General features: G+C 36.5%; 3 protein-coding genes across 4 annotated transcripts in view; 2 read left to right on the forward strand and 1 right to left on the reverse strand.

Moving 5' to 3' along the window:
- LOC6048873 (pseudouridine-metabolizing bifunctional protein C1861.05) overlaps nt 1-18,446 on the forward strand; it is a 402,385-nt gene that overhangs the window by 369,538 nt on the left and 14,401 nt on the right. For both annotated transcript variants that reach the window (XM_038260537.1, XM_038260536.1), the window contains exons 8-10: nt 6,348-6,473; nt 6,531-6,695; nt 7,063-7,177. In XM_038260537.1, coding sequence (XP_038116465.1) covers nt 6,348-6,473; nt 6,531-6,695; nt 7,063-7,177 — 406 coding nt within the window. The remainder of the gene's footprint in view (nt 1-6,347; nt 6,474-6,530; nt 6,696-7,062; nt 7,178-18,446) is intronic.
- LOC119768883 (34 kDa antigenic protein homolog) lies at nt 580-1,352 on the forward strand. The gene is made up of 3 exons (XM_038260542.1): nt 580-694; nt 757-1,050; nt 1,141-1,352. The coding sequence occupies exons 1-3, from the start codon at nt 676-678 to the stop codon at nt 1,314-1,316; spliced, it is 489 nt and encodes a 162-aa protein (XP_038116470.1). The 5' UTR covers nt 580-675; the 3' UTR covers nt 1,317-1,352.
- LOC6043885 lies at nt 10,006-16,779 on the reverse strand. The gene is made up of 4 exons (XM_001861432.2): nt 16,583-16,779; nt 16,179-16,387; nt 15,928-16,123; nt 10,006-11,441 (listed from the first exon to the last, which is right to left on the reverse strand). The coding sequence occupies exons 1-4, from the start codon at nt 16,623-16,625 to the stop codon at nt 11,158-11,160; spliced, it is 732 nt and encodes a 243-aa protein (XP_001861467.1). The 5' UTR covers nt 16,626-16,779; the 3' UTR covers nt 10,006-11,157.

The following is an 18,446-nucleotide window of genomic DNA, read 5'->3' on the forward strand; positions in this document are numbered from 1 at the left end:
AAAACAATATTGTTTCGGTAAACCTTGTGGATAATAGTAGTTTGTGCAACAAGTTGCAAAAAGAGGATTTTTTCAGCACGAGTCGTACATTTATCCAACGAGGTTCACCAGGTTCACCGAGTTGGATAAATACGAAGAGTGCTGAAAAAATCAAGTTTTGCAACGAGTTCCATACAACATTTTTTGCAATTCCAAAAAACACACACTGAGTGAAATTTTATGTCAAATTTTCATGTATTTTGTCAATAAACCGTTTTAATCAATTTTTTTTTGAAAAGTGTTACTTTTCAAAACAAGTGCTGAAACGTTCAACTTTTCAGCACACATTTGAGTGCTGAAAAGTAGAACTTTTCAGCATTTATTTTGAAAAGTGTTGCTATTCGATTCTGTTATTTTTGGTACAGAAAAGTAGGCTATTTCGTCGTTCAAGAATGACAGGAAAAATAAATAGTTTCACGACGGAATTGCAAAAAGTTCATTTCAGTACTGTTTTTTGCGTTTCGTCATTCAAGAATGACAAAAAAAAACAAAGGAATTGCAAAAAAATGTCATCAAAGTAATCCGTAAAAACACTATCAGTTCATTATACTTTTCACACTTCGAAAATTGTCATTGTTCAGCGGTCGCCTCGGGAAACGGACTTGCAGTTAGACCAGTCGGAACATAGAACCAACGATGAAACCGAACCAACCAGGTAAATAACCCTTCAACCTCACCTGCCTGCAATCCTCACTATTGGTGCTCTAAATTTTACAGGATCCCACCAACCGCAAGACGGTTCCTACCCGATGATGGGTGGCGAATACATGGCCGCCCCAGGCCAGCAGTACTTCCCTCAACAGCAACAACAGCAGGCCAACCACTTCCAGCAATATCCGAGCGCCGGTCCGCCGATGATGTTCCCGCCGGGAATGCAACAACCCCACGGTGGCATGCCTTCGGTGCCTTCGCAACAATCCCAACCGCCGCAATACCACTTCCCGCAACAGCTTTCTTCCGGCCAACAGGGGACCGCTACTCCGTCGTACGGCGCCGGGCAGTACTTTATTGGTGCGTTGACTTGATTGAATATTCCACGCAACCCCTTCCCTGGAGGAGTAATTTAAAACCCAAACATTTCCGTTTACCGATTCCCCGTAGACGCCGCCTGTACGGTTCCCGCTGGTCAGCTGTCCCAACAGCCACAGCTGCTGCACCAGATGCCGCAAGGGGGACAAGCAGCAGCGTTTCCGGGTGTGACGACCACCAGAGCCTGTAGCAACCCCAACTGCAAGCACTGCGGCATCAACGGCGGCAAGCCCCATTCGCGACGCTAGGGAATGGCCGGAGATGTCCGGTGGAGCATAAATTAGCGTGTGCGCTTAGTAGAAATCGCAACTTTATTTCAATAAAAACTGAAACTTTTTGCTCCCTATAACGTTGTGGACTATTTTGAGAGAGTTCAACGATCTTCAAGTCTTGGGTTTTCATCAGGTTGGGGCCACTCCGGAAGTGGCGTGTTTTCTTTAGCCCCCGGATCCACTTGGTTCTTTTTGTGCTTGTGGTGTGCAAAGATTTATGTTTGCTGACGTTTGGAAACATTTACATTCGCTCGGGGATGTTTTTTTGCTCGTCGAAAGAAGAGTAAAAAGTCACTTATCCGGTTGCGACAGGTTTTACCTTACGAACTTCTAGCTTAGAAGTCACTGAACTTATATTAAAGTTAAAGAGTTGCATTTCTGATTGGTTTCTTAGAATTTATCGATAATGAAAGCTGAATTCCCCATAAGTGTATCTTTCAGATCGTTCTTTTAAAAGACCAATGCAACGCAATAGACTAACATGCTCGCTAGCCGAAGTCACTACCGTATATCAATCGTCGCCATTCCATGCTCATAAAATTTTAATCGCTCTACACGCGCTAGTTTACTCCCAGTTCAGATGCCACTTTGCTGCCAGTGCTAGACAATCCGTCGTCTTGGTGCGAAAATTGGCCATCGGAGCAATATAGATGGAACAGAGATCTCTCCCCCCCCTGGAGGCCAACGACTGAAACGAGACGAGACTTTGTAATTTTCCACTTTATTTCAAACTCATTAGCACATTAATGAACTGATTTATGGCGTGGAAGCTCGCGTTGTGTGTAAACTGGCAGCACTGCCGCGGAAATGAGGCCCATAATGGTGGATTTGCTGCAATCAATCAACGTCTTGTTCGTTCCATTCATGGGGAAAGTGACTTCCTTCATATGGATGAGCTATTACAATTGCATAAGTTTTGCATAAAATGCTAATGCGATTATTACTACAACTTAAAAAAAAAGCATCTGTCTTTCAAGACACGTGCTCGGCCTATGTTCGCATGAATGTCCCATATGCAACATCAGCAAACTGTTTCATGAGACAAACGCAAAGCAAATTTTGCCAATTCGGTCCTACAACAATATCCTATGTTAATTTTAAATCTATTCCAAACTTTAAAAAGCACTCCTGAAATAATGACTTCTTTTTTTTGGTTATCGTTATAAGGCCAATGCAATTTTTTAGTTTTTGTCTCCAACTCCCTTTACAAATTTTCACAAAAAATAAAGAAAAATAATAATTTTGGCTAAAATATCAATAAAAAGGAAAAAATATGCAATGAATTTAAATCAACACAATTAGCATTGTTTACATTCATAATAAAAAAATATATTAGGGTAATTCTCCGCCAACTCACACAGCAGTTGCCCCGACCCCTCTTCGATTTGCGTGAAACTTTATCCTAAGGGGTAACTTTTGTCCCTGATCACGAATCCGAGGTCCGTTTTTTGTTATCTCGTGACGGAGGGGCGGTACGACCCCTTCCATTTTTGAACATGTGAAAAAAGAGGTGTTTTTCAATAATTTGCAGCCTGAAACGGTGATGAGATAGAAATTTGGTGTCAAAGGAACTTTTATGTAAAATTAGACGCCCGATTTGATGGTGTACTCAGAATTCCGAATAAACGTATTTTTCATCGAAAAAAAAACACTAAAAAAGTTTTAAAAATTCTCCCATTTTCCGTTACTCGACTGTAAAAATTTTTGGAACATGTCATTTTATGGGAAATTTAATGTACTTTTCGAATCTACATTGTCCCAGAAGGGTCATTTTTTCATTTAGAACAAAATTTTTCATTTTAAAATTTCGTGTTTTTTTCTAACTTTGCAGGGTTATTTTTTAGAATGTAACAATGTTCTACAAAGTTGTAGAGCAGACAATTACAAAAAATTTTATTTATAGACATAAGGGGTTTGCTTATAAACATCACAAGTTACCGCGATTTTACGAAAAAAGTACCGCCCCTCCGTCACGAGATATCAAAAAACGGACCTCGGTTTCGTGATCAGGGACAAAAGTTACCCCTTAGGACAAAGTTTCACGCAAATCGAAGAGGGGTCGGGGCAACTTTTCCCGATTTCGTGTGAGTTGGTAGAGAATTACCCATTTTCAACAATTTTGCAAATTTTGTTTTAAGGCCACAGATCGAAAACAGACGTGAAATCCGTTGTTAAAAACGACGCATCAATTCTTTTTTATTTCCTGCATTTTTTTTATAGTTTTTAATCCGGCTGAAACTTTTTTGGTGCCTATGTTATTCCCGAAGGAGCCATTTTGCATCATTATTTTGTCCATATAATTTTCCATACAAATTTGGCAGCTGTCCATACAAAAATGATTTATGAAAACTAAAAAAAAAATTCTGATGTGTTTTAGGGATGCCAACTTTTCAGAAATTTCCAGAATGTGCAAAAAATCTTATAAACTTTTTAATCAGTACTGATTTCTTTAAAATATCGGTCGCAAAAAATTTCACCTTTAATTTTCGATGTAAAATCGAATTTGCAATCAAAGAGCACTTTGGTGAAATTTTGATAAAGTGCACCCTTTTTAAGTTACAGCCATTTTGAAGTAACTATTTTGAAAATAGTCGCAATTTTTTTTTATTAGTTCCCATGTTTGCCCACCTTTGAAAAAAAATAGTTTTGATGAGCTGAGAAAATTCTCTATATTTTGCTTTTTTGAACTTTGTTGATGTGACCTTTAGTTGCTGAGATATTGCCATGTAAAGATATAAAAAAACAGGAAAATTGATGTTTTCTAAGTCTCACCCAAACAACCCACAATTTTCTAATGTCAGCACCTAATGGTGATTTTTTTTAAATTCACCGATCTTTTCGATAACAATATTTTCAATTTGTTTAAATCAAGACTAACATTTCAAAACGGTCAAACATTCAACATTACGCTCTTTTGAAATGTTAGTCTTGATTTTAAAAAATGCGGAAATATATGCCAAATTTATGTGGAAAATTATATGGACAAACTAATGATGCTAAATGGCTTTTTTGAGCATATCTAAGGCTACCAACTCTTGCTGAGCCAAAATCCGTATACTTTACCGATATGACACCATGGGATAACAAAAACTGTCAAGGAATTATTTAGATAAGTTTGGAATTTGGGAATTATAAATTTTGAAGTCCTTTCTTAATGTAAAATCAAATTTGAAATCAAAAAGTACATTCGTAAAATTTTGATGATGTTCCCTGGTTTCAAGTTAATGCCATTTGAGAGGTAGTTCTAAAAGTCGCAGTTTTTTTTTAAGCGCTCGTAACTACCCATTTAAAAAAATACATTTGAAGAGCTGAGAAAATTCCCTACATTTTTCTTTTTTGAACTTTGGTTGCTAAAGTATGGTCACACAAAGATAAAAAAAGGTAAAATTGTATTTTCTCAGTATTGCTCAGTTATACCTCGCTTTTGATCATCGACATCTCGAGAACTAAGGCAAAGAGTATTTCCCTTCTCTCTGACTGAGGGTCCGATTTTTAAAGTAAACAAATGAGAATTTGTTAATTTTTCTGATCATTTCAATGACAATCATTTTGAAAGATTACAATCAAGAATAACGTGTTGAAAGCTCTAACAAAACTTATTTTTGACATTTTCAAAAGTTGGGATAGAATCCAAAATTTTGAAAAAAAAATTTAAAAGTGCAGAAACAGTTCAGGGAAACTCATTAATTAATTCAAAGGAAGTTTTTAATGTTGTAACATTGTTTAAAAAAATCAAATTATTCGCTCTACAGCATTGCCTTGGCGTTCTCGATTGCGAGATTTCTACTAGGTGTCTGAAGGTTTGATTGTTGAGGCAATTGCAAACCTCTTTTTACACCTTAGCTTCCATCCACCCCGGGATTCGAACTGACGACCTTTGGATCGTAAGTCCAACTGCCTACCAGCGACTCCACCGAGACAGGACCCAGGGAAACGACTCCTACTCCTGGACTGAGCTATCGACCTAACCTCTAGGTTAGACCGGGACCAACATTAACTTCCCCATCCGACGGAAGGCGTGATCAGACAAATCTCGTCTCAAAATTTGCCACCGGGACCTTCTGGGATCAAACCCAGGCCGACTGGATGAGAGGCAATCACACTTACCCCTACACAACGGTCTTGGCTAACATTGTTTAAAACTGTTTATAATAAATCCTTTGAAAAATATCAATGATTGAATATTTAATGAAAAAAAGAGTATTAAATGGTTTGACATCCAAATTTGATAATGTTGGGAAATTATCATTGATTGCAATATTTCAAATTTAACTCACAATTTTTTTACAACAATTTTATTTTTCAACTAGTCAATTTGGACCTAAGGGTAAAAAATTAAAGCCATGTTAAGGTAAAAAAAAGCAAATTCAAAACTTAAATATCTTGAAATAGCGAAGGCCGAATTTTAAGGCGTCTGGTTGCATTCGAAAAAGGAAATCTAGTACTATAAACGCTGAAAAAATTCTTGGGGTATTTTTCTTTAAACTCGAGGTATCTTCATTTGAAAATGGCAAATTTTCAAGGAAAAAGTGTATGGTACCACCCTAACGAAATACGAAAATTGTCCAACTATATGTTTTTCCATGTATCTTTTTTTGCCCTGAAGTAACACGATTTTTGCGAAAAATTTAAATAAAAGGCCAGTTTTTAAACATTGCAATGAAAAAAGGAACGTAAAATAGATAATATAGCAGTACAATTGGTTTGCAATTATTAGTTTAAAAAAATCTATGATCAAAATAAATTTATTTTTTCTTGCGGTTTTTTTTCGCAGTACTGTACATTGAAAATTCACTAAAACTTAAAATCTTTTCAAATCAACTCAAACTGGTTCAAAGTGAGTTTATAAGGGAAAGTATTTCAAATTGTTTTCAGCACTTAAAATTTAATTTAAAAAAAATATTGATTTATTCTGATAAAATGAAAATATGATTAAAACATTTCATACTTCATACTGCTTGTTTTTATCTCTTCCATTTTTCTTTTTTTTTCTTTTTCTTATTTCAGCTGGACGGCGCAACTTATCACGCCAACGTGAACATTGCTGGCGGTGGCGTAGGACGAAACATCGCCGAGGGCATCTGGAAAATCTACGGCGATGTCCGTCTTGTTTCGGCCGTTGGCACGGATCAGGTTAGTTGCACTAACTTAAAAGTCAGTCATTTTACAATTTAGCTCCGCAAATTTCAGAACGGTGACCTCATCAAACGCTTGCTACCCGACCACTGCCGGACCCCGGTGCTAACCACCGCTGACTATCCGACGGCCAACTGCTCGATCCTGCTGGACAACCGCGGGGACTGCAAGCTGTGCGTCGGGGACATGTCCGTCCACGGGGCCATCTCGGTTGACTGGGTGAGTTTTCGACCGATTTGCGGAAAATTGCTACATTCGAATAATCATCAATCAATAAATCAGCGTGCGGTTTTGGGGGTTGATTGATGAGATGATCCTGCCCACCCGAAACCCCGCAAAACCCACCCCGTTTGTGACCGACCGCGTGCAGTTGCGTGATAATTTGTGGCAATTCGTTTAAAATTATAACGCTTGACACTGAACTCTGCAATTGCACTCTCTCTCTCGCTGGCTGCGGGTACAATTTGTATCGGTCAGTGCTTAATCCGCCACTTTTTTTATTATTGCTCCAAATACAAACAGAAGCGCTCAGCCGGATGATGGTCAAATTTCATGGGAAATTAAGCATTTTTCATAATTGTTCCAGATCAATTCACACCGGGACCTGATTCGGGACGCTCCGCTGGTGGTGCTGGATGCCAACGTGAGCCTCGCCACTATGGAGGCCATATTTGAGCTTTGCGTCCAGCATGAGAAACCGGGTGAGTGTGGAATAATTTGATTTTAGTAGATTTGTAATAACGAGATTATACTAGATTCCGGGTCAGTTACCATTCGAAAAAAAACGAAGTTGACTTTATAGCTGTCGGCCACCTGTGCTAGTACCAACCACTAGTGTCTTCCTTTTATCTACAAGGACTTCGCCGCCCTGGGCTCCTAAGTGTATGAAAGTATGGCACGGAGCGACGGCGCCGAATACCCATATTTACACAAAGAATTTTTAGCTTTCAATTGAATATAAAAATTGATGAAAAAATTTAATTATGTATAATCTTGAGGAAATTTATCCTTTACTTATTTTCATTATTTTTTAACTAACCCTTAACCAGAATTATAAACAGATTCGGATTTTATCTTCTGAATGCTTTTGATATCACTGTTTCTCAGATTGTAGCCCCGATTCGCATCAGCTAAATGCCAAATGGTAGCTTAAAATTGTTTTAAAGACTATTTTTTTTAATTTTGAAGAGGTAAGTATTGAAGCTTGAATACAATTTCAATAAAAAAAACTGTTTTTTTTAAATATGTAAAAATTTGATCTAGTCCAATGCAAATTTTGTATCAAATTGTCTCTTCACCCCTTCAAAATTTTTCCATCTGATCGGACCGGAAATAAATTATTGCTGAAAATCCATTTTTACTGAACAAAAAACTTGGTAAATGCCATCATCTGGGGCGAAATGGGACACATGGGACGAATTGGGACAGCTGTTTAAGCATTGTTATTGTATCATATTTTGATATTTTTGATTAGTCTCGGATAGAACAGACACAGAACAAAACAAAAATAGTGCAACCTTTTCCAAATTTCAAGCTGTGCTCCAAAATTGCTGTTCCTCTTCAGTTCGGTACTTAGTGTAAGTTGTACAACGTTTATTTTAGATCAAATATTGCTTTTTAATCATTTACAAATTTTGAATTTTATGACCGCAAATCGGAATAACTTTAGGAAAAAAACATACTCTGAAAATTATTTTAGGAGCAGGTCAATAAAATGAGTGTACAAATGAATGAAATTCTGAAACTTGAGAAGGAATTTTCTAATCGATTTGAATCTATTCGGCAAAGTTGTAGGTTACGATTAGGACTTTCATAAAAAATAGGCTAGTGGAAAAAATCCGATGTTTTTTTCCGACTTTTATTTTTTCCAAAAATGCGCATTTCTACAATTTTTGAAATGTTGTGATTAGTGCAAAGCAAGGTTAGGAACAAAGTAAGAAAAGTACAAAACTTTTTATTATGAAAATGTATCGTTTTCAAAATAAAGCTACTTTATAGTATAAATTTTTTTTACGTTTTTGAATTTAAAAAAAAAAATAGAAAACCACCTCGTTTTTTTTAAGAAGCTTTGAAAAAAATCTATAATTATCTCTCTGGAATCAGGAAATTGGTTCCTGAGATGCAGCCTAACAAAGAATTCGGATCAATAAATCTAAGATTTCTCTAAGTATTACCTTATTAGCCTGTAATTTCCAAGTGACGATATCTCGAAAACTATTAGTCCGATTTTCAATGTCTAAAATTTAAACTTAAGCAACATTTTCTGATATTTTCAATAAAATTTGAAAATTATTCAATTAATAATTTGGACTAAAATGTAAAATTAGGAACTAGCATTTCAGTCCAGACTCGATTATCGGAAGCCTCGATTAGTCGAAGTTTCGATTATCCGAAGTTCGATTATCCGATGGGTTGTATGGGACTTTAGATAATCGAATCGTGTGCAAAAAATTTTGTTCACGTTTTTTTTTAATTTCTTATTTTTAACACGAGTTCTGCGACCCAACTTTGGTCTTCTGTGAGCCAAGCCTTCTTTGGAGTTCTGCCCAACTTTGGTTAAATTTAAATAGTTGATTGCCTTTTAAATTACAAAAAAAAAATCAATATTCCATCACCGGCATTTTGGCCGCCATCTTGGATTTTTTTTTTTAATTACTTTAGCGTAGTTTTGAGTTTATACTTCAGCTCGACAATCAAAAATAAGATATCGAAAACAACATGATCCGAAGTGAAATTTTTCTGAGGCCTTTGGATAATCGACATTTTTTTTAAGATCAGCAAATTTCACAAAAGATATACTTAAAATGGCCTCATTTTACAACTTTTTTTTTCTTATTTTCTTAACCTAAATCAACGACGTGTACTAAAAATTGTGGCATAATTGAAAATATCAAGAAAGTTTCAATTTCAACAACATAAATTGGATTGCAGCTTCGATCAACAATGTCAAAAAAGAGATTTCCTGACAAAAAAAAATTACAAAATTGAATGATGATGAATGCTTTGTTTTAAAAAGTCAACAACACGTTTAAAAAATATTGCCTAAAATGGCTAAAATAGTAACCCCTTTCAAAACAAATGCTGAAAAGTTTCAGCACTGAAATGGATGCGGAAAAGTTGAACTTTTCAGCACTTGCTTGGAAAATTAATACTTTTCAACATTTTTTTATTTCAGCGATGCATTTAGTAAATACCTGGACATTTGACTGATAAATCTTTTCAAAGGGTTTTTTTCGGAATTGCAAATAATGTTGTATGGAACTCGTTGCAAAACTTATTTTTTTCATTACTCGTCGTATTTATCATGTTCGACTCGTTCTAAAAAAAAATCTCTTTTTGCAACTTGTTGCATAAACTACAATTTCAGCACCCATTATAATGCTGAAAAGTTCTACATTTCAGCACTTGTATCAAAAAGTGATACTTTTCGATACTTTTTTGGAGTTTGACACATATCTTGATCGGAATATTCAAACGCGGAAACAAACGTCGAGGTGGGCAACATTCGAAGGACATTCAATCATTCTGCTTTACTTTCTACAACATTTATTTCCATTTGAGGGGGTATAAGTGTATACGACTCGTTATAAAAATGGTGTACAAACTACATGCTCAGATTCTATCCTGGATTATTTCCTGCTCTAGTGTGTGTGTATATGTTTGTATAAATCGCTTCAAAATGCTTCCCTAGTTATTGTTGTCTACAACTAATTATGTCCGATGCTATTGTTTGTGTGTTTCGTATTTTCGATCGTTAATAATAAATTGGACGGCAAACTAATTCGAGATTCTTGGAAGTAAATACTTAATCGAGAACAATCTAAAGTGCAAAACGCAACTTATCGCAATACTTTCGTTTGTCTTTTTGTGTAAGTTTTGAACAAAGCTTAAAATTAATAACTTAACTATCTTATTAGTTATTTTTTTTATTTCGAAAACAGTTTATAAAAAAGGACGGAATGTCGCGCGAGATGACTCAAATTAAAAAAAAATTGCAAATCGAACGCCAAAGATTGCTAATAAAGTACGATTTTTTACGGATATGTGACGCAACCCGGATGGGCACGTCGTAAAATCTACCGAAAATGACTACAAAACTACTAATTGGATTTGTTTTGTGTGTTTTTTCCTGTGGAAATTGATTTCATGTTTTAGTAGGTATATGTTGTAAATGTATCGTGTAGTAAAATTGGAAAAGTTCGAAGTTTCCCTCTGGTTTTACGCTTGGCGAACATTAAAAACAGGACGAAGTATTAATTAACCTCGCGTCCAAAGATGTTTTTTTTCTTTTTGTTTGTCTAAGGCCACATTTAGTGCAGTGTTTTACGTCCCCTCGCGGGCGCTAGCAGCACTGTGGTTGGATTGGTCCTTCCTTGCATAAAAGTGATAAAGGTGATGGAAGAAGTTCTGATTGGAATATCAACCTGCTGCTGCTGCTGCCGAGGAGACTTGGGCGATTTTTGCTTGTTTCGTTTATTCCCTGCGTGCAAATTGCGTGTCTTTTACAGTTAATGATTGTGAGAATGTGTGTTCATTTGTTTTTGTGTTTGTGTGTGTTTCTCGAAGCACATCTACCGTTGTATGCGTAATTTGATAATTATTTCCTTTGCTGAAATGGTCAGCGATTAGCATTGTTACATAAGGAGTTTTAGATTAGACTGTTCCAAAGGACAAAAACAGTTTATATGTATCCGCCACTGTGCAGGCTTCGGCTGGTGTGGTGCGATGGGTGATAGCCAGGTTCGTGCATCTGCATCTGCATTACCAAATTTTTGGCTTCCCGGCGAAGTTCGTAGGATTTCTTGGCTTCCCGGTACAGCAGCAGTGCGGCCAGTCCCAGGATCATGAACGATACCACGGCCAGGGCGTACGACCACGAAAGCACGTTGAACTTGGGGTACATCAGCCAATCGCGACGGTACGCATTTCCACCGAAGATGGCAACCGCCAAGAACATGAAGAATGCTGGAAAGAAACAGAAAATACGTGTTGATTAATCTATGTTTAACTTTTGATTAAAGGTTTTTTTATAATCACGAAACCTAGTCTAATCTTTATGATTAATTTATGTAAACTTTAAAAAAATAACTTCAGAAAATCCTGAAATTCACCTTCTAACAAATAAACATTTTGTTTTGTATTGATTCAATTTGTTACACTGAAAACTGAGTCTCGCAAAAAAACTTTTCAACTCCTTTTTACAGCTACACTACTCGGAGGGCACACTGACGAATTGAGTATTTGAGTGGCCAGGTTCTTGAAATTCACAGCTTGGGAAACCCGATTTGGAAACCTTAGCGCAATGTTGCCTTTTTATGTTACACAGAAAAAAAAATCATGGTAATATTACATCTGGGAAGGGGTACATATTTTATGTCAGAAAAAAAGTTTTAATTTTACCTCTGGAAATGTGTAATTTTACCACTTTTCTGGTGTAATGTCACTTTTTCAGTCTAAATTGAGGTAAAATTACATCATAAAAGAGGTAATATTCAACCTTCAAAAAATACAGCTTCCAAATTTACATTATTTTTTCTGTGTATGATATAGTTGTTTAACTTTTCAAATTTAAATACCAATAAACTTTTGTTTCCTTCCACGTGCGCCATGGTTTTTTTTACTCTGTTTTCTAAAAAAAATAGATTAAACCATTTTATAAGAATGGCAAATTTGTCAAAAAAATCAAAACATACTTTTAAAGCATCTGTTATCTCTTTTAATTTGATTATTTTTTTGTTATTACGTTTTTATTAGTTTTTTGAAGTTTCTCTGGGAAATCGACAATTTTAAGGACCTCTTTATTCCCGCGAAATTTGGTCGAGACTCCCGGAAAATTTTATAGTTATAATTATTGAAGCAAAATTATATGAACTGATCAAAAAAACATTTTAAAAAGTCGAAATTGTTTATAACAATGTTCGATGTTCAAGTTCAAATAAACCTATGCTTTACTAATGTCACATACGTGGAACTCCGTACAAATTCTCTCTCAAAAAGTGGGCCCGGAAAGATTTGTCTAGTGGTATAATAAGGATTTTGTCCACGACATTGTCATGGCATCCTTTGACCAATGAAATTTCACTACACCAGATAGACAGAAACCAAACGTAAACAATCAAGCTCTGCTTACGGATGCGAAAAATTTTATTATTTAATCGCAGCTGAGAGGTATTTTTAACTAAACCATTTCAGCAAAGTAATATTACTGAAATCTTATTGTAGAAGCTTCCTTTAAGTCACATAGGAAAAGTTGCTGATCCCGTCAAGCTGCTTGAAGAAACACGACTGTCTATAGTACATGTCCAATGACCAATCACCAAAAACATTAGCAGCAACTACACAAATTTTGTTAGATTTATACTTGCGTGAAACCAATATGGAAAACTTATAAGTAGGTTTAATAAACTTAAATGATTTGAACGGCATTATATCTAAAGAAATTTAAGGATTATTCCATATCCAACCATTTTTTATTTATTTTGTCAATCGTTTTGATTGACTGTCCCAGTTGCATCCATGGATTACTTTAATTGTGTTTTGACAGGTTTATACCAGAGTTTCACCGGGCAGCAATATACGAGGGGTATAGATTTTGAAATCTTAATGTTTTACACAGTTTTGAAACCCCTCGATCCCATCTGGCAGAAAATCTTGTCTAATTGTTGTAGCTCTCCACCGCTAGTGGCAGGACCGTACGATTCTCTCTTTTTGAAATTAAGTTCCACCTATGTGCTAATGTTCTTATCCAGAAAGTTTAAATTTAAATTTGTCAAAAAATCCAATAATTAGAATTAAGAGAAGCAATACAAATTGATAAACTTAAGTTTTTTTTAAATATTAGATTTATGTATTATTTCTAAGAGTGGAAAGCAGGCCTGCAAAATGTTTCCAACCCAGCGTACACATGAAGCAAACCAAAATGTTAGTTCACTGCTAGCATGTGACTGTAAGCCTACTGTGTCCGTTCAACCACTGCCGCCTGACTCGTGCTGGTCGTCTGCTGGAGAATGAGAGACGTGAAAAAATGAGCTACACTCACTCAATTCGTGTCGTATGACTGACTCGTAAAATCCTCTCTAAACACTATTTTGACTGTTTTTAAACAATTGAATGGTTCTAGACTGTGCAAAACACTTAAAACAACCATAACTTATATTCAAAATTACACTTCCACGCATAAATACCAACTTTTTGTGTAAAAACTTGTTTCTTTATGTGTGTGCGTGCAACGTCGAATGAGCGTTGGTAGACTACTGCCTTGCATTGCAGCTGCTCAGTGAGCTAGGGCACTCACGACTGAGTCGGGTTTGTTTATGTCACGGTTTTGCTGTTCAGTGAATGGATCTGAAAAAATCGTGTATGCGTCGCCGATTTTTGGTTCAGGACTCCTGACATTTTCAGCTCTGGTGGAAAGCCTTATCAAGATAATTTAAATTAACATATCTTCTTTCGGGCAAAGCAATCTTCATATTCTAGCTTTTTTTAATTTTAAGTATGTTTAATTTCACTGTATCGATGTAATTTTATTTTTAGATATCAATAAGTCATTTTGTGTTTCGCATCAACCTTGATATTAAATTATATTTTGAAAAAAAAAACTCTGGCATTATTTGTAAAGTTAGGATTCGCCAAATGTGAACATTCGGATTTTTCTGATAACTGTAAATATTTCATCAAAAATTTCTAAACTAGCCTATAATTTTCGTATGGCCATAATAATCATTATCCCTTCACTAAATTTTAAAAAAAAATTAAAGGGCTAAGGAAATATGTTTTAAATACATTATAACAAAAAGTACTTTTTTCAAGAATTATTATTCCTATGGAAAAATTGAGCCCAAATCCCAAGTACTCAAATAGCCAAATCCTAAATATATTTCAAAAACGATTCTAATTCGAGCTGATAAACGCTTAAAAAGTAGGTTTTTAACCTGGAATAATTTGCTTTTCGAAAGATTTTTGTTGAACTCCGATCGTTTTTTTGCCTTCCTCACCTTACTGAGGAAAGGCTATAAAATCACTCGAAAAACGAAATTCTTTATTTGACCTTCATGTATACATATCGAATCAAATTCTGAGCAAATGTCTGTGTGTGTGGTGGGACGTTGATCAAAAAAATTTGCACTGGATTATCTCGGCACTGGCTGAACCGATTTGGACCATTTTGGTCTCATTCGATCCGTCTTGGGGTCCCATAAGTCGCTATTGAAAATTGTAAAGTTTAGTTAAGTACATCAAAAGTTATGCTAAAAAAACGATTTTAACAAAAGTCCGGAAGATTGTAAAAAGGGTGGTTTTTGTGAGAATGTCATGTCATACATTGTTAGAAAGGTAATCAAAAAACCTTTCCAACGATTTCAAAAGATTGAAGATCTGACAACCCTATCAATAGTTATAAGCACTTAAGTGTTATTTATGCACACATCAATGCCAATGGACAATCGTTATTTTTTGCAAAAGTTGACCGAGCTCGCCTTTCGTTTTCGCTACGTCCGTCTGAGCTTGCTATCCTGCTATCACTCACACACATCCGAACGAGTTAGCGTAACGCAAAGAGTCACTCATACAGTCATTTGACTCTCATCATCTCATTCATTTGCGCGGAGCTCGTTCGTTTGAATTATACCGAAATTTCGATCACTTAACCCATGACTGCATTCAAATGATTGCTGTCACCACACGTACCCGCATAAGCAAGAAAGAGAAAGAGCATGCGAGCATCGTGTCGGTCATGACGGAACGAGCATGATTGCTGGCTCCCGAGCTCAGTCAAATATACGAAATTTCTGTCAGTAATCGATCCTTTTCAATCCCTGTATATAACATTGAAGATTTGAGCAGTTCTGAGGTTTTGCCTTTAAAATGACCCCAAAAATGTCAAATGGCATCAGTTCGATTTTGACACTGACAAAATTTAGCAATATTTCGTGCAGTTGTAAATAAAGCTAAGTCTTCAAAATGCAATTTATTCAAATTTTCCCTAGCTCGGCCCAAGTAATTGTAATTGTAATTGTAATTTTAGTGAAACGACATCCCTAGTGTGGATCAATTGAACCGCGCACTGGAATAACAATCCAGAGGACGTCAATATGAATCCCGTGGTAAACGCAACGTGTCAAACAGCTTTTCAGAGCCAAGACAAGATACATGACCACTAGTCTTGGAATTTGGAAGGAATTTATACCGTCACTCCGCATCTCGTACAATAAAGTGGTCAGGCCTACTACGTAAATTTTACCGCATTGATGATTTGTTAAAATTGAATAAGTTTGAATCCCTCGCTCACATTCCTCTTTGATTTAGAGCATAATTCGAAATTCTTTTGGATGGGACTTTGAATTTTCACAAATGTATTCGCTAAAATCGATCCCAGAATTCTTATAGGAACTAATTAACCAGAACCATTAGCGTTCCTATCGGAATCTGTTGCCCTCATAGCCCTCATACTCACATGACGACGCAACGCCCACAAACGAAACCGTGGTCAGCATCCACTCGTACCGCAGCACCAGCTTCAGCGGCCATCGCACCAGCTCGCAGGCCATGATGATCAACGAGCCGAACGTCAGCAGGAAGGCCATCGTCACGAAGCCCTGCACGACCATCAACCAGGCCGGCAGCAGGTACTCGCGGATCACGTAGTACTCCTAAAAAAGTGGGTTTTAAATTGTTTGGTTGAAGTTACGAGCTGACAAGGCAAACCTCGCTGAATATGTGGTGACATCCGTTGAACAGTCTCGGGTACTGATAGTACGGATATGTAAAGTCCTTGAAGCAGTACTCCCAAAGTCCCATGTTCTTGAAGCTACTGAACGATTCCGAGTACGACTCGATCCAGTACGGCGAGCAGAAGCTCATCATCAGGAAGATCGACGCCACATAGGACAGGATTGCGCCGAGTACCAAGGCATCTGAAATTGATCATAAGCATTTACGACTCAACGTTCAAACTCATCCAGTCTTCACTGTCCCACTAGGTGTGTACCACCTAGCAGGTTCATCCGCAGCCAACAACAACAACACCACCAACTTATGTCGCCAAGTTGATGGGTGGAGGAGGTTCAAGTTCCCCCCCTCGGAACAAACCCATTTTCAGCCGCACTTACTCGATGCCTTCGGGTACTCGTTCTTCTCGATGGTCGAGGACATGGTGTTAAGGCACGGCAAACGCTCGATCAAGTCCCACAATTCGGTGCTCCAAAATTCCTCCAGACGCACGCCAATCAGACACACTCACTCCGCCCCGACGACTCGACGACACTCCTTCAAACTGTGACTGAGCCGTCTTCTTGTTGCATGAATGAACCAGCTCAGTAGTAGTGTGAATGAAGTTTTGAATGAAACGGAGCGCGCTGCCAACGTTGGAAAGTTAAAGCGAAGTAGGCGCCTGTCAGCGGTGATGTTTGTGTTCATTCTTGAGTTTGGAACGCAAAGCAAAGTGAGCAACGAAAGGTGGGTTGGTTGGGAAGGGTTACCGCAGAGGGAAGGGAAGGGTAGACACACCTTTTCAATTAACGGCGGGTGAGTCACGTGTGAGGTGGTGTGGGTGCATGTTGTTGCAGAAGAATGTTGTTTTTAAAGGTGGAATGCGGTGCAGGTATAGTCGCTTTAGACAGGTATTATTGAGGTCTTTCGATTCAATTTGACCGTTTGAGGTGACCTGTTGAACTTAGATTTTTAAAAGAATGCTCGTTTTGCTTTACTTTTTACATGTATTAAGAGTCGTTTCCCAAAAAGAGTCTGATATTTCATATGTCATCGAAATTTTTTTGCAAACTGTATTTTGTTGTTTTTGTAATATTTCATCATACTCATATCAGTTCAGAATTATTGAATCCGAAGCTTCGCTTCTGAATAGTTTCCTACGATTTCACAAAAAAAATGACGAGCTAAAATATGACCTGAACTCTTTTATCTTCTCTTGATTAAAAATTTATAAATCCAACATGCCGGACAAAATGGCGGTGACGAAACATTGAGAATGTGCATTCGGTAATTTTTAAGACAATCAACCATTCAATTTTGACTATAATGGGCTCGCAGAATCCGAATTTAGTGTCAAAAGCAAAAAAAAAGTTTTATTTTTTATTCGATAATTCGGAGTCCCATGTAAACCTACGAAACTTTGGATAATCGAGTCTGGACTGTAAGTGATAATAGCTTTGTGCAAAATACTTTGTCATGTTGGTCATGTATAACATAACCACCTGCACCTTTATTTTATAATTTTTTATTTATTTTAGGGGACTAAAAAAGACATCTTTCGAGCCATAGTTCGCGACAGCATAGCCACAATTTTAATTCAATATTCTTAGACAATTTTACTGTTACCCGGTACATTCAAAAATATCTGAGAACGTAAATTTTCACTCTGTGCTCCAAGGCTACGCTCAGATAAAAAAAAATCCTGTTTTTTGAAAAAAAAATATCGAAAATCTTGGCAAAAAAATACTAAAAACCAAATTGAATTCGTAGTCGTGATTTAATTGGTATTTAATTCTTTTGATAAGATGTTCTGTTTTCAAATAATAGCTACTTTAACCCTCTTTAACCCAAACCCGCTTCTAAACGGGCTTCGATTTAAAATATCGCAAAAAATCCAGTTTACTACCAATTTTTGATCTTTAAAAAGCATAGGAAAGAAAAACTCTTAAAATTTTAGAAAATTTTAGGGTTGGAAGTTTTACTTGTTTTATGTGATTTCGCCAATGTTTATGAAAATGTGATTTATTTAGGGTTCAACTTTGGTTTTGTTTTTTACTAACATTTCCTATATTTTAAGTCAAAAAAAGTATGCATTAATTTTTGTTGTGTCTCAAACTATGCCTCTACGCAATTTTTAAAAGCAAAAAATGTGAAAAAACGAAAAATTGAAAAAGTGACTGTAAAACATGAAAAACAGATAGGCAAAATGTAATGAAAGGAGGTGGTAGAATAGGCCAAATACTACCAAAAGTTGCTTGAAATGAC

This window comes from Culex quinquefasciatus, chromosome 3, assembly GCF_015732765.1.
Source record: "Culex quinquefasciatus strain JHB chromosome 3, VPISU_Cqui_1.0_pri_paternal, whole genome shotgun sequence".
Taxonomy (NCBI): Eukaryota; Metazoa; Arthropoda; class Insecta; order Diptera; family Culicidae; genus Culex; species Culex quinquefasciatus.